We start from the raw sequence: 23,607 nt of genomic DNA, 5'->3' as shown, positions 1-23,607 counted from the left end.
GTGCTGCAATAGAAGCGTTCCCTGGTGGACCTGTCCATTGTGGGCACATTTTGCTGGTGATTAAGTACATGCAGATAGTACATTTACAGCATTTAAGTAATGTGCAACTTTTCCCTCTGTCAGTGTGACATAGGAGGAAAGTCCAAATACATTGTAGACTAGTATTCTACCACCCTAACTTTAAATAAGGCTATACATTTTTCTATACATGCTACCACAAAATATCAACATAAAAAAGTGAAAGGAGATGAACACTTTCCAGATATTTTTATTTAAATGTACGGTGCAAATATAATTAATCAAAAATATATCTGACCCTTAAAAAAATGTGGGACTGCTCGTACTCATTAAAGATAGCACAATTTTCTTAAGAGCTAACAAAAATATGGAACAGTTTTTGCAGCTTTACCCAATTAAAACATGTACTATAGTGGTTGTTTGAAACGATTTTTTTTAATTTAATTGCATCCACGTGAACATTTGACATTTTACTGCTCACTCTTGTTTTTAACTTATTACTTTTTTAGGCAAATATTGCCTCCCAATTCCTGCAACGCTTGTTAAGTTTTAGGATGCATCTATCACTAATGTAAATGCACCAAAAGCATGATGCACTGGCATTAGTTATCAGCAAGATGTACTTTTAAATAGTCAGAGTACAAATCAGTGTTAAAGATGTAAAGATGTAATATCAGTGCAGTGAAAAGATGTGAGAATTGATGCAAAATCAACCATCAAAACTCACAGTTAACTGAAATATTAATCATGGATGATACGCGGTTCATTCTGCTCCTCCTCATCACATTCCATAGCATGATGGGAATATGCTGACTTTATTCCGGATGTGTTGGACATAAACTGGATGTGATCGGATTGACCCAGGCAATATTTTCTGTTTTTGTCACAATGTGCATCAAGAAATGCTCAAATAAACATTTACTTTCCTTATTTGGAAATTCCCAGAGCATGAACAAAATGTCATAAAGCATATGGAACATATTTTTTCAGTTTAGACTGGAAAAACCTTTCATCCACATAAGAAAATATTCCAAGACAAGCATCACTGAACTGGCAGATTGTTAATTTCCCATAAAATTAAATCAAGACCCATTCTCTTCGAATTAGTGTCAGGGTTTGAATCAAACTTTAATTTATGGCCTCAGTTGATGGAATGAATCAGAAGATCTGGAGAATGACTGCCCTGCCACCGAACTCCTCTCTGACACAGCTCTCAAAGGAATTGAGATTGAGGTAGGTGTTGGCTGGTATATTTTGTGGTGACCTTGAGAGAACACAAAGTTCACCCCTATAGTTAAACCGTAAGCTATATAATAAAAAAGGAATAGTTCTGCTTTTTAGATTTATTTAAAAAAATATTTCTCTAAAAGACTTCCTATGAAACAGCAATTTTGGGTAGACGGGTGATTCTTGAGCAGTGTCACAAGCTAGCATGATTCTAAAAGAACAAATTGTGTAAAAAGCAATAAATAGTTCATAAAAATGTAATGAGAGAATAGATAGGTATACTGAAGGGCAGTACTGAAGACTACAAGGCCAACAACAGCAAAGCTTATGTAAATTAGAGGCACTGTTGTACATCTTAAGCTAAACCAACGTGATGACGCCCTTTTATGTTAGGTTTCCCCGAGCTCATTGATTGCCTCCACCAAAGCTCCCTTACCATTTGGTGTTTGGAGCTGGGAAGAAAACATCGAAGAAGGTCCACTACAATACTGCTTCTGAGTAGAGTTTCTTTGATATTTGTTAAGAACTAATGCTTATAAATGCACATCTGCAACACATTATAAAGCATTAAGGCATCATTGGCGTAGGGCCCATCAGGATAATTTTTTATTGTAGTAAGAGCTAGGTACGTGAACACGCCTTTATAGCTGCAATTGTGTGAATTACTTTTATATTTGTACATTACGACAATTGTACTGGATGTATGAAAGCAGGACTTCAATGGCTGTTTCCTAGAAATCTGGAGAATGTTTTATTAAATTCCCATACCATGGAAAATAGGTGAACATACTTTGCAGGAATTCACATATTCGTGTTTTCCACTGCTGCTCCATAACAATTAATCTCTCGCAATGGGAAAACTGGGTTTTAATAAGTCTGGCTAGAAGTATGAGATCTCTGTGTGTCTTTATACTGGTTAGACAGTCAACTTTGAATTAAAAATAAAAGAGTACAAATGGAGTTAACAAATATATAACGGCTTATGTATTGTAACAAATGCAGGATATCTTAAAGAATAAAAGCTAATCTATCATTTTAGTATACAAAAGTATGATATCTCACAGGGAATATTAATTTTATAGAAGTCGACAACTGGGGTTTTACAAATGATGGAAAATGTGGTTCAAGAGTTATTCAGACAAAAATAAATGCTGCACATATACATTAATTGTACACATTATTCTTCTTAAATATTCGTTTTTTAAATTATCCTATTATGTTTTGTATTAGGAGTCAGCAGCAAAATGTCAAATACAATATTTGCATTGTGTACTTCGATTGGAATAAAGCGAAGAAAATCTTACTAATGTGCACCATTTGTGACCGATACAGACCGTTATTGAATCAAAGTAACGCAATAATATTCGGATTTAAATCAACTGTAGAAGTTCATGGGATTTAGCATAAACAAACACAATTGCCCTCAATTTTTCATACATGAAAATCTGTTGTTGTTTGAAGGGTGCTAAATTTCCTGCTTGCTGCAACAACGTTACAGCTACTATCTTATGAATGATCGCAGGAAGTCATTATAAGGTATTTTCAAAGTTAGGTCTTTGTCATAGTATCCTAAAATGTGAAAGAACTCGTCCTCCGACAAATTAATGCTGTACTGTCGCAGAACCTGCAAATGAAAAAAACAACATTATTACTCAACACAAAATAGAAGTTGCATATAAAAAAGGAAATCCCTAATAAAAGATCTCTTGTGCACATGCTTTTCACACATGAATAGTTTTTTTTCAAGATTTTTTATTGAGCAGAGGATGTGGGGCATGAGAATAATAATCAATGACAGGGAGTTTAAAATCATCATTTGATCAAAACATACAAATCATGTATAAAACCAACATAGAATAGGTACAGAGAAACATATTGCAACAATAATCTATCTGCATCCCTGATTTTCAAAAGTGCTTTAGTCAATATCCCGACTTTTTATGGATGTGCAATTCTAACATACTAAAGTGCTGGTGTGCTAAAGTGCTAAAGTATGCCAGGAAACCCAGAACAGGATATCCTTTACGAAACAAGATAGCTTCACAGGATAAGCCAAAATTCGAGTATGTGTGCTTTTTTGTTGTTGAGATACTAACCCCAACCTTCAAATTAGTTAATCCTACTTAAAATATCTATAGGGCTTCTATTCCCGCCGTAGTTTCAAGATTCACTAAATATTTCCAGACCGCAGTGAACTTTCTTGCAGCGCCCACCCCCCTAGCATATGCTTCTTCAAACACCATGGTTCATTTAATTTTTTAATTTACCACCTTGAATATGAAGGTGCTTCCGCCGACCTCCAATTCTGGAGAATTAGGGAGCGAGCAACGAGGGAGGAAATCGCTAAATAAGTCTCCTCCGCTTTTGTTAAGTTTACCCTAGCTCTAGTAATGCCGAAAAGGGCTACCTCAACCTCAAGATCTAACCTCTTCTAGATCGCCCGGCTTATGGATGAAAAAATCTTGACCCACAATGGGCCTAGCCCTGGACACGTGAAGAATATATGTAACCAAGCCCCTTCCTGTTCTGCCTGGCAGCAGAAGCATCCATTCTCTACTTCAGGATATTTTTTGTTAAGTATTTTAGGTGTATAGTATGCCATCCACTGAGACAAAAAGGACATTCTTTTAAAATTGGCAGCTCTTAACGCCTTGCTCCCTAGCTGGAATATGATCTGCCACTCCTGACTTGACAAGGTACATTGAGTTTCTCGGGTTACTCTTTTAGGAATTTCTCAACCAGTGGAGATTCACTTTGGTTACATAACTGAGAGTACCAATTACCCACCCCTCTTAGTTTGGCTCCAAATAGAGTGGTCACCAGCTTAGTCGGGGCGCCACTAGACAAAAGATTGTGTCTGTTTAAAAATATATGATCTGTAAATATTTTTTAAAAAGCCAGGCTTATTCCATTCCCCGCATCTATTCTGAACCTCTTGCCAGGTAATTACTCTATTCTTCATTAAAAAGTGCCCCAGCTCTTCTAAACCACATTCCTTCCAATTTCCAAGGTGGCTAGATTGGATTTGAAGACCCAAACCTTTGTCTAATTTTAGATAGTGGAATCCAGAAGAACCAGCTTGCTTAAAAAAAGACTGTAATCTGAAGGAATATTCCTGCAGAGTCTTATATCTAGTCCTCTTGGGGAGTTTAGATGTTTTTAGAAATATTGGGATCTGCGAACCAGATTCCTGTATTATTTTGTCCAAGAAAAAGTTATCCAATAAACCATTGGATTCCAGCAAACGAGCTGTTAAATCCAAGATAGCCGCTTCATCATATGTATGGATTTTCGGTAATGCTAACCCACCCTGGTTATTATCTAGTTGTAGCGCGGGGAGCTTAACCCTTGATGTCTTCTTACTCCAGACAAACTCTCTAAACATACATTCTAGCTCTTTGAAATAACTAGTTTTGATTTTTAAGGGAACATTTGTAAAAAGAAAAACGAAAAGAGGAAGTATGGACATTTTGATGAGGGCTACACGGCCCATCAATGTTTGAGGTAAAAGTGACCAATTATTGAGCATTTCTTTTATTTTACCCCTCATGACTTCAGAATTCAATTTAAATAGCTGCCCATATTAGTTAGAAAAATATATCCCCAAATAACGTATTGGTTCCAACTTCAGGGCTTGACATTTAAGATTTGCGGGAAGAAAATCGCAGTCAGTATTCAAGGTTAAAATCTCTGTTTTGTTTTGATTTATTTTATAGCCCCCTATCAATTCAAATTGACTAAATTCTGTTAATACCCGATATATATTCTGGCTCTCAGGACTAAGATATAAAATAATAGCATCCGCGAACAACTTCAATTTTGCCATTCTCGGAATCGGCGCTCTGATTACCTCTTTGTCGTGGATTTTTGTGTCCAGGGGTTCAAGAAAGAAGGTAAACAATTAGGGGGGGCAGTGGACACCCTTGTCTGGTCCCATGATTGATATTTACTATCCCCGCTCGGTTTGCATTTATCACTACCTGAGCCTGGGCCCCCTGGTAGATATTCCTAAGCATTTTTATGACCTGGAAGGGGACACCGAACCTGCCCAGACCATAAAAAAGGGCATCCCAATTAACCAGGTCAAACGCCTTTTCGGCGTCCACCATCATAACGAGCGCTGGAGTGCAGTTGTTATTAAAAAAGTCAAGAGCCTGAATTAAAAACCCAGTATTAGAAAACATCAACCTTCCGGCGACAAACCCAGACTGGTCTCTGTGACTCACTTCCTGTGCTAGGGGAGTGAAACGAGGAGCCCAAATTTTCATTAGAATTTTGTAGTCGTCATTAAGAAGGCTAATTGGTCTGTAGGAGTTGACGTCCATGGAATTCTTACCCTTTTTCACAAAGCTAACGATGATAGCTTCTTTAAAGACTGAGGGGACCACACCACCAGTCTTTATATAATTAAAAAGCTTTGTCAGAAAGGGGATCAATTCCTTAGCGAATGCCTTATAAAATTCTATAGACAGCCCATCGTTTCCACTGGCTTTCGTTTGCGCAATAGAATTTAGGGCTGCCAAAATTTCCATGCCCAGTATATCAGGTGGAGAAGTGTGGCTCAATGATTAGAGCGGCAGACCCTGATGCAGAGGCCGCGGCTTACCACGAGGCGGTGGGCCTCATCAACATCGGCGGGCCCGCGTTGCGGCCCTGTGGATCCCTGCCTTTAATGCCGCCGCTGCTCGCCCCCGCCTACGAAAACCTGCCGTGGTCCCGGATGCCGGGACGCTGGTGACCCGAGGCGAGACTCCTCCGTACCTGCTTCCCGCCATATCTGCCAGCGGACCTGCGCCGAGGGGCGCTTCTTCCTTGCTGGCGGACTCGAGGTGTGACCTCGCGGCCCTGCCTCGGGCCTCTGCTGTGGGGACCTGCCGCTGTCCCGGGCACGGGAGCGCCAGAGACCTGAGGTGCGTCTCTTTTCCCGCCGTCCTCTGCCCGCGGACCTGGACCGAGGGGGGGTCTCCTTCGGGTTGGTGGACTTGTGCTGTGCCCCGGTGGCCCTGTTTCGGACCTCCACTGCTCATTGCTGAGTCTGGGACTGGCACTTTGCCGCTTGCCTGCGGCGGCCTGTGGCCGTTTCATGTATTGGAGCGTCTGGAGGAGCGGTAAGCTGCGGCGCGCCCCGCTCCCCTGCTGTGCTACAACTCTGCCACTTCGCCTCTGCTGGCCCCCGGCTACATCGGCTGGGCCGAATGGGCCTCGGGTTGCTGGCTGCTAGGCGCGCCGTGACCTTGCCTGTCGGTGCTAAGACTGTGGGCCTCTAACACCGTCTACAGTACCCATATGGGGTCTCCTGCGGCCGACTTGTGTTGACAGGGTTCCCCCGCACTGAGCCGGGTCCCTGAGATTTTGCTGGAGTGGATCCTGTGGCCACCCCCCCTCCGTGGTCCTCTACGATGGTCGCTGCACATTGCGCTGGGGTCTCTGTGGTCCTCTGCCACGGTGCTACGGCTGGACCTGCAGGCCACGCTGCTGGCGCCTTCCTAAGTCCCGCCTGGGCCTCCTCTCCTACAGTACTCCTCAACAGCAGTACCCAGGGCCTATCTGATTGTCCCTGATGATCCCTGGCAGGTCCTGCTAGTGTCCTGTATTGACGCAAGACTGTGTGCTGTGGTGCTTACGGACACCTCATTACTGCCCTGCCGGTTTTGGACCCGCTCCAAACACAGCGGCTGGCCCACTGTACAGCTTGGTCACCTTACCACTCTGCGCATCCTGGTGGCTCCACGCGCGCTGTGGGGTTGCGGGCGTGACTGCCGGCTGGGATGGGGAAGCCCGATGGATGCCAGCCGCGCTTGAACTTTGAGGCAAAAAAAGCGGCGACGAGGTCCACTTCCGCTGGGGCAGAATCTGACACTGTGGATCGCACGCAGCCCGCTCTGCCATCCTCGGAGGATGATGTCAAAACACTGCTCTTGGCAGTCCAACATAGCTTGTCGGATTTATCAGGAAAAATGGATACCATGAACACTAGGCTTGACTTCTTGGTGCACAAGGTCGACAAACATGATGGGCAGTTAAAAGAGGCGGAAAGACGCATATCGGAGAACGAAGATGTCACCACCCGGATGCAATCTCAGGTCGCTCAGATGGATAAACTCCTCAAAGTTATTGCGGCTAAGAATGAGGACATCGAAGCTAGGAGCCGCCGTAACAATGTCCGCATTCTAGGCATTCCCGAGAGCACCAATACTGGGCGCATAGAGGTATACATCGAACGTCTTCTGAAGAGCTCATTTGGCGAGGACTCCTTTTCGAAACACTTGGTGGTTGAACGTGCGTATCGCTCCCTGGGCCCATGTCCCCCTCCTGGGGATGCTCCTCGCCCCATCATCGCACGCCTCCTTAACTACCGAGATCGTGATGTGGCATTATAGAAGGCACGTGAACTGAAACCGTTGCAGTTTGAAGGTAATGCTTTCACGATCTATCCAGACTTCACCTTGACGGTGCAGGAGGCGCGCCGATAGTTCCTCACCATCAAGCAAAAACTTCGGAACGCTCAGATTGAATATACTCTCTTATACCCTGCATGGCTTCGGATTACATATAAGGGGAAACAGGTCTTCTGCACCAACCCTCAGCAGGCCGAGGACTTCCTGAAGACTATTTCGAGACGCTCTCCCCGGCAAGGCAGTTCCTCAAGATCTTCTTCTCCTCTGATTGGTTAACCTTGGGCTGGGCTGCCCCCTCACTTGTACTGCTCAGTGTTCTAAAATTAGTGTTCACTGTATGGTGACACCCAGGGGCTGTGATGTAGCTAGAGTAGGGAGTGCTGTCCCCTAGCGCCCTCCTATGGGAATTCCCCTATGTTGTTGGCTATTTTGTTGTGTTGTTCTTGTCACATGAAGTCATCTCCATGCTGGCCGCAGTTGGTTGCAAAAGACTGTTGGCCATTGCTTATTTTTTTGGGCGGGCTATGCAATGCCGGCACGTTTGGGGTGCCGTTGTGGGTGGGGGTGGGTTGGGTGGTATTGTTTCCCTGTAGTGACGGTTTACTTCAATGCTCAGTTGTAGGCAGGAAGGTATGGGTAGGAGCTTGTTTTATTTGTTTTCACGTTTGGGGGACACATACGGATGCGCAGGGTCTGGTATGCATAATTGGCCATGTGTTCCTGCGAAACTTACAGCTTTATCGTTCTTCATTATCACGCCCGCATAGATGACACACCATGACTCTCCATGCCTCAAACTGCTTACGTGGAACGTCAGGGGACTCCGCGACCCTCGAAAGCGCCGACAGATATTAGCGTATCTAGCTAGGCATCACATTCACATAGCCCTGCTCCAGGAAACGCACATGGACCCTCGACATCCTCCCTTTTTTGGTACTAAATGGGCCTCTACATGTGTTTATTCGTCCTACTCCACATACTCCCGTGGCACGTTAATTCTCATGAAAAAAAACACACCATTTATTGTGGGGGGAACATATAGTGGCTCCGCCGGCCGAAGTTGTTTACTCTGAGGCACGCTGGCGACGCAGTCTGTCACACTTGTTTGCAGTTATGGTCCTAACACGGATGATCCAGGCTACTTCACTGCCCTCTGGGGTCAAATACTAAAAATAGGCTCCACGCATGTCATATGGGGAGGGGATTTCAACACTACTCTGTGCCCCTCCATGGATCGCTCTAATCCTCTTCCCCATCACTATACTAATACTCGAGAGACTCTCTCAGGATTATTCAATGACCATGGGCTCGTTGACGCGTGGCGATATGTACATCCCGCTACTAAGGAGGGCACCTTCTATACGGCGGGTCAGTCCACATGGTCCCGACTGGACTACTGGGTCTGCTCCCGCGGGGTTCCGCCCTGGATTCGCACTGTCGCTCACTTGGCCCGCACACACACTGATCATGCACCTCGAACTGTTACGCCCTAACTCTATTGCCACTCCCCGCTGCTGGAGGCTCATTCCCGAAGCACTTCGCGATGCGGTGTTTCATGCGGAGCTGGGGGAGGAGATCGCTGCTTTCCTGGATAGAAATAAGGGTACTGTCGACGATATGGGTATATTTTGGGAGGCCTTCAAGGTCACGGTCAGGGGCGTTTGTATATCCAAATGTTTTGGAGTGCTCCGCAAAATTAGTATCAGACTGCGTGGTCTGGAACTGGAGATCAGGCAGTTGGAGCTTAATATGTGGGAAGCTAACTCTAACACTCAACGGGCTACCCTTCACGAAAAACTCATGGATTACATTGATACTGCGTCTCGGGAGGTGAAGTTTCGAGGCAAATAATTTACTGCCTGTAGGTACGGGGAGGGGGGAGAGACCTGGGCGGGCTTTGGCGAGTACCATCAGACAGCCTAGGTTCTCTAATTATGTGCTGGATGTGGTGGACGGCGATGGAAATAGACACAGGGACAGTCTCAGCATACTTAATGTCTTTGTTAAATATTATAAAGACTTGTACAGCTCGCAACGCTCTTCACCTCCAGATTTTACTCCCTACTTGCAGGATATAGCTCTTGGTTGGCTGGGCGATTCTCAGCGTGAATTCCTAGCGGCACCCTTTGAGGATGATGAAATACATGAGGCCATAATGCAGACAGCGTCGGGGAAGGCTCCAGGATCAGACGGCCTCCCCATCGATTTTTATAAAGCATATATAGATCAATTACTTCCCATACTGAAGGAGATTTTTCTCGAGGCCCAGAAGGCTCAGACCCTCCCCGCAACGATGAGAGAAGCGTTGATCACGTCATTGCTGAAGCCTGGCAAGCCGGCAGATAAATGCGAGTCGTATTGGCCGCTATCTCTTAACAACGCGGACACCAAAATCTTGGCTAAACTGCTGGCTAACCGTCTCCGTCTTCTTATGGATAAACTGGTGCTGCCGGACCACTCTGGTTTCATCCCCGGAAGAGCCACGTCCCACAATCTCAGAACGCTGTTCTCCATTTTACAGGCTGTTGACCCCAGACTGCATCTGGCGGCGGTGTTTTTAGACGCTTTCGGGGCCTTTGATTATGTGGAATGGGACTACCTCTTCACCATCTTGCAGAATATGGGCTTACCAGTAGGTTTTGTTTCATGGATTCGTTTATTATACACCGCTCCCACTGCTAGGGTCTTAGTTAATGGCCATACCTCCTCCTCCTTTTCGTTTTCCCGTGGTACGCGACAGGGGTGTCCGCGGTCTCCCCTCCTGTTCGCCTTGATCATGGAACCCCTAGCAGCGAAAGTTCGACAGCACTACAATCATATGGGCCTCCGGTGCTTGTCCTCATTTCACTGTATGCGGATGATGTCACGTTATATGTTAAAGACCCGCAACATAATCTTAACTCCCTACTGCGGGAATTTATCAAATTTGGCGGTTACTCTGGTATTCATATCAATTGGACCAAGTCAATGTTATTCCCCTTGACTAGTGCTGTTTCTCCCTTTGATATGGATTATCCGATTAAATGGTGTGATACGGAGGTTAAATATTTGGGTATCCGGGTACTGGCGGATCGGGATGAGTTAATGAGAGTAAACTATGGATGTGCAATGGAACACATCACGAACTGCATCACTCGGTGGATCGCCCTTCCACTATCCATGGCCGGACGGGTGTCCCTTATAAAAATGGTGATCCTTCCTAAATTTTTATACCTTTTCATCAATATTCCATATGATCCTGGTCGTCATTTTTTTGCCTCCCTGCGGTCGGAACTGATACGCCTGGTCTGGGGTGGCAAGCAGCCACGCATACAATGGGATACCCTTATGAGGCCCTATTCCCAAGGAGGTTTTGACATACCCAACTTCGAACTGTATTATATCAGTGCTCAGGCCCATTACGCTCATTATTGGTTCCATCTGCCTCGATATACCCCCATGTCGCCACAGAACATTGGTTGGCTGATCCCACCCCGCTGAATGGTGTTCTACTGGCCGATGTCTCCCCTCGGACGTGCAGTCCCTCCTCAGTGGACTGCACGATTATGGCCTGGTCCCGTATCCGGGACCATATGCATGCTCCTTGCTTATACTCCCCTCCTACTTCCGCTAACGTATCATCCTGTTATATCCCTGCTACAGGAGGGTATCTTTCGGAAGGTAGCACGCACAAGGAAGCTCCATTGCTGGGGAGACCTGTATACTAACGGTAAAATTCCACACACTCCCACAACTGTGCTCTGATCCACCGCCGTCCGTCATGGAAACATTTTTGTATGTTTGTCTACACCATGTTCTAAGGGCACCCTCTGTGTCACACCTTGTGTCCACTCTTTACCATGCGCTATATAGTGATGTTGAGTACCCTCCGAGTGCAGCGCGAGCTAAGTGGGTGCAGGAACTGGAACAAGATATTACTGACGATCAATGGCTGTTTTGTTGCAAACAGACAGAGCATATCTCCTCTAACTGCAGGCTTCAACTGATACATTATAGGTTCCTGCATAGCCTAGCTATTGCCAAGTGGAGAATAGCCTGCAGGTGGGGCAGAGCGCCCAAGTTTAAGGACTGGCTGTCTTATATGAAATTTTGGCAGGATCAACTTCACACTTATGCTGAACTACTTCCACACTCTTCCCGCCCTCGTGACATCTGGGGCTCGGTGCAGGCATACTTACTACAACACCCCATTAGTGACACTCCCACAATGTAGGCATCTGCTGGCTTCCCAGTTTATGGTACCTCGCTGGACATTCTGGCACCGTGCTACAGCTGCCTCTGGTGCTTCTGTGTCCAGCATTTGTCAGTCCCCCCCCTCCCATCTCTCCCCCAATCGGGGAACACTGCTGTACGCTGCGCACATGTACTGGGTGTATGATGATGGACCACCTCTTCTTGCTTTACAAGAGCTTATGGTTGCTCCCCCCTAATTGGTTACTCGAAAATGAAACTGTGCTGGATTCCGGCTTGAAGGCCTCGCGGCAATGTGTGGGGTGTGGGGTGGGGTAATTCTCATGTGTTATTGTCCATTAGGTTTCCTATCTTCGATATGTTCCAGTGCATGCTATATCTTTAACGCAGGGTGAGCATACTGTGTTACGGGGCTACCTTCTGCAATAAATAGTCTTGTGGGGGGCGGGACCCTTTTGACATCCACAAAAAATTGTAGCATTATGTGGATACACACTGTGAAGGTGCTGCTACACTTACGGCCCTGATTTACATTGTCCCCCAAATGACTTTCCGCAAATGTGGACATGTTCATGTACGTGTCATTGGGTTTTGTTTGTAGGCCTCTAGGCTTTGAGCCATGATGTGGGCTATATGTAATCCTGCTGTGTTTCAGTTGTGCACTTATTCTTGTTGTACTGCATTGTCTACCCTACCAAAAATGAATTAATAAATAGATTTAAAAAAAAAGAGCTGTTGGGCGATTCTATCCTTGTCCGTCACCGCGACTCTGGTCTTGGGATCTATTACCTCTGTAATAAAGGCAACTTCCTGTCTAGTCTTAGTTGACCCGGCTAACAGTTTACCAACCATTTGGCTTTCTTCATATACACGTTGTTGAAAAGTGCGGGAGCTATTTATCTCTTCTATTCAAAAAAATTCCATAAGCACCTTTTTACTTTTTTCAAGCTGATTCAGTGCTGCCCCGTCTCCCAGTAAAGGGGCATTTCTCTGATTCAAGGTACTGTCGACTGCCTGCTGGAGTTCAGCTATTTTAGTACATTGTGTTTTGGACTGAGCAGCCGAAAAGGTGATCATTTGCCCACATACAGCCGCCTTACACCCCCGCCCAAACTGAGAATAGTTCTGCCGTCCCCTCATTAATCCTAAAATAGTCAAGTATCCACTCTCTTAAATCTGCTATCCATTGAAGATCAAGGAGGAGGAGAGGATCCATCTGCCACGTGGATCTCATCCTCTTACCCTCTTCAATTTCCAGATCTAGTTTATAGGAGTGGTCTGAAAATGAATTAGCCCCAATTTCTGCATCTACGTAATTCAGAGACCGAGATGTTAGAAAAAAATCAATACGAGAAGCTGTTTTAAGTTGACGGGAGTAGCATGTGTATTCACATGCTGTCAGATTGGCTTTATGCCATGGATCTATCAGCTGATAATCCTGAATTGTGGCATCTAGGACTTTAGTCTTTGGCTTCAATTGCTTCTTGTTTTTGTTGGAAATATCTTTTGTTAGGTCTTGGATAAAGTTAAAATCCCCTCCTACAATGATCTGTCCAGGAGCCTACCTAAGCAGCTTGTTAACCTTCATTAAAGCTGAGGGATCGTCCATGATTGGGCCATAATAATTCACAAAATGTAATATAGTCCCATTTAATTTAACCATACCCCATAACCATCTTCCGTGAGGATCTCTCTGGACTTGAACAAACTTCCATGCCACGCTTCTACAGAATTAAATAGCTACTCCTCTATGCCCAGCTGATGCAAAAAAAAAATTTGAAAAAACTCTGGAGAGAAAGAGCTTAGGTGAATTTGTTGTAAGATGGGTTTCTTGGAGAAAGAGGACTTGCGGCATAAAAGAGGCCAGCCATATTATGAGCCCTCCATATTTTTGTTTGTTTAGCATCCCATTAACATTTACCAACATAATACGACATTTACTAACCATCTCTAAAATTTGAATTGCAGCGAAAATCCTTCGAAATCAAAACCCTGTTTTCCTTGCCCCACATGCTACTGCTCTTTTTACTGCGAGACACACCCCCACTACCACCCATCACCCCCAGACAAACCCCACCAAGCAATGTGGGAAAACCTGCTGGGTGTTTGCTGGAGACCCTTTGCATCACGCTATATACAATTTCAATTTGGAGAAGAGATCTCTTTCAGCAAATCATGAGCTTCCTCTATATTGGAAAACATATGGAATTTCCCTCTCACAAGGACTCGAAGCTTAGATTGCTGGGCTATTGAGGCCTACGCACCTTGAGCTTTAAAAAGATACGAGTTTAACAAACTCTTTGCGTCTACGTGCGGCTACCACTGACATATCAGAAAATATCCAACATTTTGAGACTTCATTGATAAAAAATTGTCTCTGCTGTATTGCCTTGACCAGAATCTTCTCTTCAATACGATAGTCAGCAAAGTTAATCAAGATGGTACGTGGGATCTTTGAGTTAGGCAGAGGGTGTGAGGGGACTCTTGTTAAAGTAAGTTCTCCAGTAAATTAGGGCAAGACCTTCTGCCTAATAAACGACTCAAGCCATTTAAGAGTTTGGGATCCCTCACTCCCCTCAGAAACCCCTACTATTCATAAGTTTGACCGTCAAGAATGATTTTCAAGTTCCTCGAATTTATTCTCCAAAATGATTTTGTCTTTTGCAGCTTTGTTTACTCTCAGGAGCATAGTATTCATTTGATCCTCCAACAGGGTGATCCTTGATTCAGCTTCTTGGATTTCAGGTGGAAAAAAAGCCACTGCCTCTTCGATTTTTCCAAGATGCTGGTGGAGTGAGGCTATCTCATTATCTTGAGATTTCTTCATTTCTCTTATCTCTTCCAAGATAAGATTCAGCATGGTCTTTATATCAATCTGTTGAGTATTAGCTCCTTCTGTCGAAGATTGTGAATTGTCCTGTTGTCATTTCCCATCTTGGTTTTGATCCCCAGGTGGCTGACCCAAGGTTTCCAGGTCGACTTTACAATGCGTCTGGGGCTGTACCCGTGGCTGTATCTGAGCCTCCTGTTGCAGCACTATGATATCTTCAGGAGATGACTGGACCGGCGCCACAGCCTGAGTCTGTGACATTGATGGTATTGGCGTTGAAGGTGTAACATGACCATCCAGTGTTTGGCCGGACATTTGTACTACCAGAGCAACCGTAGAAGGAGCCTGCCCAAGCACCTGAGCCCGTAGAAATGAAGATCAAGTCTGCGAGGGGCTAATTGGCGTATACTCTGCCCCCCCCCCCATAGGTCGCTGCAGTTTTGCTATATATTTGGGAGGAGCCGGCTAGATGCTTTTTTTGGAGAATAAAGGAAAGTCTTTGAAATTTTTCATCTCATCTCATCCTTGTTAACAGATTCTGTAGACTCGACTGCCTGTTCCTTCTCCATACTGATTGGTCAATCCATCTGCTTCTGTGTTGCAAAGACCCTCCCTTCCAGGTGTAGCTCGGGCAGCTCTTCTTCAGAGCTCTTGAAACTTGAATTAAGGCCAGGTCGATTTGATGTATGTTCAGCGCTGGCCGCTGAAGATACCGCCTTTTCCTGGGCTAAGTGAGTTTTGGCTTTAAGCCCTGCAGCAGAGTCAACCTTTGCAATAGCGTTCACCTATTTTAATTGTTTTCCCATTTTTTTCAGACAGCCTCCATCATGCTGCAAGCTTTTCTCAGTGTGACCCCCGTTCACGAGCAATTCAGAAAGTATCAGTCCCAGCTGAAAACGCCGAACATGCCGAAAACGCCAGCCGGCCAGCGAGACCTTCATTCCGGGTTGCTGACGCTGGCGCTCAGGTGTGGAACCCGCAAGCTCCATTGCCGGGGGAGGAGCAGCGGTCACCTGCCACTACGCGGAGGCGGGGTTCTCCACAGCCATTTCCCTCTCCACCGCTTCAGCATTTCACACATGAATATGTTTGACATTGTACTGAGATCTCAGAATTTACAGACCCTCAGGATACTGCAGCATTGGCAAATTTTGAGGCACAAAAATAGAAATTTTGCGGCATGCAATTTAAGCTTTTTCCAGAATATTTGCAGCAGTTTTTTTAATTTTTTTTATAGTTTTATATAGTGCGAACTAGACCTGAAGATATCAGGTATCAGAGCACTTTTCATGAAGACCAGTTTTGTTACACAAGGACACATTCATTTTTGTTAGGCACAGGGAGATTAAGTAATTTGCCCAGAATCACAGGATGTTGAGCGTCATTGCCGAGACTCGAACCCAATTCCCCAGCTTCGAGGTTGACCGCTTTAGCTGTTAGGCTACATCCTCTCCCCAAGTTTAAAGTAATTAGTAGTAATTCTGTACTATACATTACTAGGTGTTAAGTTCTAATGGACAGATCAAGCCAGCACAATAGTACCTGGCTCCTGACCACCTCTTCTTCCCCACAGAAACTAATCTTGTCAGGGTGTGGGTAAGTAGGTGCCTTACAGGAGTGCTGCTGAGTGCGCGACTATCAGGAACCAGGTGGTGACTAACAGCAGGATCCTTGCTAGGGTGTGCAGCCTAGGAAAGCTAAGGGTAGGCATCCAAACGGTTGGGTGAAGAGCAAGGTGCAAAAAGTCACTGTTATTCTGAACAAGCATTGGCAAAGCCAATAGGTCTCGCCTATGGAAGAGCTATTGTCTTTGCCAATGTGTTTTAGCCATGTTGCAGAGAGTGGTGTTTAGTGTCTTAGAGAGGAATGGAACGGCGAAGAGTGGAGTAGAGTGTCGCACAGTGAAGTGACATAGAGTGTTGTGTATTGGAGTGGCACAGAGTGGAGTTGTGTTGAGTGGAGTGGCATAGAGTAGTGTGGACTGGTGTAGAGTGCATTGGTGGGGAGTGTTGCAGAGCATAGTGGCATAGAGTGCTGTTGAGTAGACTGGAGTGGTATACAATGCAGCATTATAGAATGCAGTGGCTAGATTGGAGTGTTGCATAGTCTAGTGCAGTGGTGCAGAGTGAAGTGGTGTAGGATGGTGCAGAGTGAAGTGGTGTAGAGTAGAGTGGTGTAGAGTGCAGTGGCATAGAGCGAAGCAGAGGACAGTGGTGTAGAGTGCAGTGGTGTAGAGTGCAGTGATGTAAAGTGGCATGCTGCAGAGTGCAGTGACATAGGGCAGAATGATGCAGAGTAGAGTGATGTAGTCGAGTGCAGTGGCATAGCGTGCATTGGCACAGAATACAGTAGTGCAGAGTAGCACGTGGTAGAGATCAGTGGCGTAAAGTGCAGTGTTGCTGAGTAGAGTGTTGTAGAGTGCAGTTGTGTAGAGTGGCCTGGAGTGCAGTGGTTTGCAGTAGAGTGGTGTAGAGTAGAGTAGCATAGAGTGAAGTGACACTGAGTCCAGTACTGCAGAGTAGAGTGCAGTGGCATAGAGACGAGAGGCATAGAGTGCAGTGGCACAGAGTACTACAGTTGCGTAGAGTAGAGTGGAGTGGCAAAGTAGAGTGGACTGGTGTAGATAGCATTGACTTAGAGTGTTGCAGAGTATATTGGCATAGAGTGCAGCGGCTCAGAGTGTACCGGCACAGAATTTAGTGGCATACAAAGCAGCGTAGTAGAATGCAGTGGCATAGAATAGAATTGTGCATAGTAGTGTGCAGTGCCGTAGAGTGGAGTGGTGTAGAGTGGAGTGATGCAGAGTAGAGTAGCATACAGTGCAGTTGCATAGAGTGCAGTTGCATGGAGTATAGTGGCATAGCGTGCAGTGGTGAAGAGTAGAGTGCTGTAGAGTAGAGTGGCATAGAGTGTGTATGGTGTAGAGTTATGCAGAGTAGAGTGGTGTAGAGTGCAGTGGTATACAGTGGTGTAGAGTATCGTGGCAGAGTGCAGTGATGTAAAGTAGATTGTTTCAGAATAGAGTGAAGTGGCATAGGGTGGAATGGTGCGGGTAGAGTGAAGTGGCGTAGAGTGGAGCAGGGTAGAGTGCAGGTGTGTAGAATATAGTGGTATGAAGTAATGGTGTAAAGCAGTGTAGAGTGCAGTGGCATAGAGTGCAGTGGTATAGAGTATATTAGAGTGGCGTATAGTGGATTAGCATAGAGTGCAGGTGCGTGGAGTGGTACAGAGTAGATTGCATTGGTAGAGACTGTATTAGCATAGAGTGCAGGGGTGTTGATGGCAGTGTTGCAGAGTGGCATTGTGTGGCAAGGAGTGGAGTGCAGTTGTGCAGAGTAGAGTGGTGTGGATTGCTTTGTGGATTGTACAAGGGGAAAAAAAATCTGCAGGAGGAAACATAGCAGACATCATTTTAGGAGCTTGTATGTAGCACATTTCCTAACAATTACATGGCTCTGTAGTTGTTACTGAGTCTTGATGCTCATTACGGAACGGGGATTATTGTTGTCTGGAGTCAAGGTGGCTTGTGGACATTTGTATTTGGTATTAATTAGTATTTGTTTAGTACCTAATTATATTGGATAATAGTCAGACTAGAACGTAACTGACTAATATCTGATCTATTTTTGTGACTATTAGATAACATTTTTAAATCAGAATTAAACATTTAAACATCTAAAAAACACATTTAAAAATCCCTAGATGGACAATCATTTTCCAGATGGACAAACCACTTCCTCTACAGATCCATGACATTTTGGGGTGTCCCTTTGCCACAGTGGAAGCACATTCACTTACAAGTACTTTTTATCTGAGTAACTTTACTGTATTTTCAGGATGGGAATTTCTGTGAAAATTGTTTGTCAATATAGACTACGTTCATTCTTTCTGAGAGCTTTGTGTGTTTTGCAGAACTGATTCCCGAACTGACATCCTCTGAAATGTCATTTTCCTTTCTTTCTGAACTGGTTTCACGAAGCTGCATGCAAACTGCAAGGCATGGGTTTAGATCCTTTTAGTTTTTTCTCAATCTGTTGATATTCTAAGGTTGCTAAGAAGAGTTCCTCTTGTTGGCACAGACAACCCTAACCACTGATTTGTTTTGTGAATCCTGGCCTTGTGCTTCTCTTGATCACGCACTCTTAACATGTAATGCCTACACGTATGTGACTTCGACCCCAGTGCTTTAAATGGGCCGGTACTCACAGGTACTGAGTACGGGTACTTCTTATTTTTATCACTGAGTAACGGCACTTCTCTACTGCCGCGGAGAGTACCGGTACTCATATTGGGTAGGCGCTTTGGCCTCTAGTGCTGGTAGCCTGTCTCTTTGACCACCAAAGCACTTTTATAGCCCTGAGCTCAGCCCCTGCTGAACTATTCAGCGTGGACTTATTTGCATGATCTCCGGGTGTTCGATGTCATGCTGTGCTGTAAGAAATCGAGGCAGCACAGTGACAGCACAATGAAGAAAGCCATGGGAGGTTGAAAGGGCTTTAATCCCACCTGATTCTTTTGTGTGAGTGTCTGCATATGTTTGTCTGTTTGCCTGCTTGTGTGTGCGTGTTTTGTGTGAGAGAAAAGCGAGAGAAATATTACAAAATAAGAAAATGTTAAAATATCCCTGTGTTTGGCTTTCGTTTAGTATAGCGAGTTAACCTGTTTTGTTTATAGAAACAAATTTCTCATGTGCTTTGGTATGTGCTGCTGCAACTAGTATAGAAGTCAATAAGCATCGGCATGTCTTGCCTTTAGCCCTGCCCACTCGCCCCATTTAAATGAGTACCTGCACTATTTTTTCCCCTTTTAAAGCACTGTCCGAAACCCTATACCCTTCATTGCAGTCTGTCACATATCCACTACACTCATTTACACACTTGTATGATTTATTGTCTGGTGTGAGCAGCGCTATGAACGATTTAAATAAAAGATAAATTAGTGCTATTTAAATAGTTATTTGTGCAATTAATTATACAAACAGATAATCTGACATTCCTACAGTGGATTCATGTTTCTTATATACAGTGGTCGAACCAAGTCAAAATCCTGACTCCAAATCATAGTTTCTCTTAAAACCCCGTGAAGTGGCAACAAGCTGTGTGCCTTTGTTTTCCTTCATTGGTTTGTTATCTATGTGATACATATGAGGCAGCCCAGGGATGGGGATTCACCTCGGATTCAGCAGCTATTACTGAGCCCGATCCAGGATCTGGACAGCAGATACCAGGACACATTCAACCCTACCCGTACGTTTTGTTCTTTTGGTTCTAAGTAGCAGCCTGCTGCCCATGATAGGCCGAAAACAAAGGCCTTATTTAAAGGGCCGTCAGCCCTCATTTTCTTCTAGTATCATCCTGGCAGGGAGCTAACTGGAGCCTAAAAGGTATATACAGCCGAAAAAATATGCACGTCCTTTAATGACAGTAATATGTTTCTTACATGCAACTGAAATCAAATGGAATTTCCTCAGGCATTGACATCTTTTTTCTGAGAACTGGCATCTCTCATTACCTGTACCATTTAAACAAGATGGTAGATTTACAAGGCCCCCAGGGCTTTAAGTGGGATAAAAAAACTGGGGGGGCTCTCAAAGGGGCGTGGTAAATGTAATTAAGGGCATGGCTTAAAACATGTAAGCTAAAAATCTGTGTTTAGCACAGTGTGCCGCCCGACTTGTATTTTCCTGTTTCTGTCATTGCATCCAGATATATGATTTAACAAGTCACATCATACCTACAAGTCAGGACTATTGGCTTTGTCAATGGTTGCTAGTTGCATAAGATAAATAAGTAGCAACTATGGCTTGTATATAATATTGAAAAAACTTCCACTTAAAGCCCTGGTGACACCACGACAATGTTGCTGCTCCTGAGTTTCAAAAAGAGAAGGAAAATCCAGAGAGAAAATGACTCTTTATGTTTAAATCTCTTTATTGAAGTTTTCAACATATATCACCATAAGGAAAGGAAGGGAAAAAAGGAATCGTATAGGCTGAGACACTATGCCATTGACAACGTTAGATACATGCCCTGAAAGTGTCAGGCGAGATCCGCCGGTACAGCTGCGGGTGCCTTGGAGGGTAGAGAAACCTACCTAACGCCTCCCGAACCCCCCTGAAAATGACTCTTTAAAGGATTTCCCAGCCTGTACAACGCTCACCACGTGCACATCGATGTGCCTGCTGTCTCGTCCGGAAAAAACAAACGGACCGCCTGTGCCAGGGCACAAAACAGAGCCCTATAGAGACCCGTTTCGAGGCCTCCTTAAAAAACTGCCGGTGCTCAGACCCGGTGAGACCCGCCCCACTTAAAGCTCTGAAGGACCCTCTGCACTAGGCGTCCTCTTCTGAGGCTTTTGTCTGCCACGCTCTATGTTTTCCAATCTCTTTGAGCGCAGTATAAATTCACTAAAGGTCACATTTCTGCAGCTGCTGCCCCAGCACATGTGTGTAAATCCGAGTCCGCATGAAGTCGTGTGGAAGCTGGCTCAGGCACTCTGACCGCAGGTGATCCTGGGTCAGCCCGATCTGGGTCACTGTGCACGAGAGCCTAGTTCGATTCCAATTGCTCTCAATTGTGATGTCTCCCTGACAGTTATAAGGACTCTGCGGAATGAAACCTCTCAGCAACCGCCTAATGACGCGATTATTTGATCCCCCGGCTCCGGAAAGACAACTGAGTCAAACTTTGTTGGGCTTGAGGAATGCCTGCCTAACACAGAGGGCACTCAGCCTTATCGACAACAAGCATTGGCATAGCCAATAGGTCTCGCCTTTGGGACCTTATAAGTGTTTAGTTATCCAGCACAATATCCTTGGTGCAACAACATCAACTGTTGCATGGCTAAACACTTATAAGGTCCCAAAGGCGAGACCTATTGGCTATGCCAATGCTTGTTAACAATGCAGGTTGGGGCAGGTATAATGCTGCAGTGCGCTTCTGTTGCCTTTGCATAGATGATAAAATCTATTTTGTGATTGGACTCCACAGTTCTTGCCTGCTCAAAATGAAGACTTGAGTTTTAATCTCGTCTTTCCTCACTCAATTAATTGTGCGACCGTGGGCATTGAACTGTAATGCGTTTTCCAAAATAACTTCATTTGTCAAAAACTATGAGCACTCTGGAAGAGCCTCACCCCTCAGAAGCTCTGTGGATGCATTAAATGGCGTTTAATCGCTTCAACCACAGAAGGGTGTCTGCAGGTGTGTGCCATAGGAGCGCGCAAAATATTATACATTCCAGGAAACCACGCTCGCAGAAATACCACTGCCCCCAAAAGCACAACATGGATTTAAAAACACAGGTTATGAGATGTAATAGACGGCTGCTTACTAAGTAACTCTGGTAATTTATGATGCGCAGATTCACAAACTGACTGCGTCGTGGCACTTCAGTAATGGGTGCCATGCATTTACCTGTGCAGCATGTACTGACAATACGGGGTCTTGTGGTGCAGCTGTAACCTGTGGGAACAGAACTGGATTTGATTAGTATATGGTGCCCAATCCTGGATGGCTGCCTGTGCCTCGGTTATAGCGGCTGGAAGTGGAGGTGCGTAGAAAGAGAACAAATCCTGGTAAACCCTGGAGCATCAGTTACAGCACTAAAAAAAGGGCAAGTTTGGGGTTTAAAGTACCATTTAAAACTAAAGTTAGATGTAATAGTAGGAGGTGCGCGTGATGTCACGCCACGCAGCTCGCTTCATTGGGCTCAGATGGAAGGAAGACGGAGTCGAACATGGGACGTACACATGTGCATTTGTGTGTATTCATAAAGCACTGATAAGCCGGAGACTCTGTCTTCAACAGGCGCCCAACAAACTGAAATAATTTACACACATGATATGTCCGCGGAAAATCGTGTTACAGAACCCCTATAACTAAAACCTTGCAGGCAACTGCGAAGCTACTGCCACGCGCAGCATAAATGATATCCTAGCTGAAATAATGGCTGACCGCAAAAGCACGGGCATTGAAGCAACGGGTGAAAGAGGAGGATACCTGAATGGTAGGGGAGACGCGTGCAGGCTGCAGAGGTAGGGACGTCAGAGGGGGAGAGAGAGGCGGATGGTTGCATGGTTGGGGAAACGGAGAAATAAGTCAGGTGCCAGGAGGAGGGAGTGATTTAGGAGGAGGAAGAGGTTGTGAGAGAGAGGGGGAGCAGGAGGTGAGCCCGTGAGTGGTGCACACGCGCGAGCTTGGGAGAGCAGTCTTCATTTTTCAAGCACTGCACTGCTGCTCACTCCCGCAAGGTGAATGCTGCCACAAGCACTAGTGCAGTACTTGAAAAGTGAAGACAGATGGCTAAAGGCTCTCCTAGAGCAGCTCATGCGCGCTGCCTAGGCGAGACCTAAAAAACGAGGACAACGATATATGACCAGTGAATGAATACCAGGAAGATCCCGAAATGCATTGGGCACTTTTTTCAACGCAATGAAGAAAATTGTTATGTTTTGTACCTATCGATACTGTTTATAACCAATGTACATACAATTTAGGATGATAAATATGATGTACTTATAATCGATCCTACAGCAATATGATAATAAATATTTTACTATTGTACTTGTTTTTGATTTACTAAAACATCATTGTACAACATTATTTCTCAAAAACTTTGGTTTATATTTGCATTTAATCATTTGTTAAATCACGTTCTGGATATTTTCCAAACTTGTGAACAGTGCGAGGCACACAGTGGGCTTTCCCACTATTGTCCTTTTCAGTCTATACATCCGTGGTAACAACGGATGTTCGTACCTCAGCACCCATTTCAGATCATTTAGAAATATTTCCAAAAACTGCATTAATTAGGTGTGCACCTTTCCCAATTATTCTCATGTTAAATTGAAGCCATTATAGTAATTTTATGGATAACAAAAGAATCTGCAATAAGCTTTCATTATATTTGAGATTGTCATTTCAAATAACATAGTAATAATCG

At 44.8% G+C, this 23,607-nt stretch overlaps 1 protein-coding gene across 1 annotated transcript in view; it reads right to left on the bottom strand.

Moving 5' to 3' along the window:
* Positions 1-272: 272 nt before the first annotated feature.
* The window catches only part of EFCAB6 (EF-hand calcium binding domain 6), an 879,195-nt gene continuing 855,860 nt past the window's right edge, over positions 273-23,607 (bottom strand). Inside the window, exon 30 of the mRNA XM_085652469.1 lies at positions 273-2,869. Coding sequence (XP_085508595.1) covers positions 2,747-2,869 — 123 coding nt within the window. The 3' untranslated portion in view covers positions 273-2,746. The remainder of the gene's footprint in view (positions 2,870-23,607) is intronic.

The sequence above is a fragment of the Triturus cristatus genome, chromosome 4_1 (assembly GCF_964204655.1).
Source record: "Triturus cristatus chromosome 4_1, aTriCri1.1, whole genome shotgun sequence".
NCBI classification, from domain to species: Eukaryota; Metazoa; Chordata; class Amphibia; order Caudata; family Salamandridae; genus Triturus; species Triturus cristatus.
The sequence above is the reverse complement of the archived record's forward strand: the minus strand, read 5'-3'. Positions and strand labels throughout refer to the sequence as shown.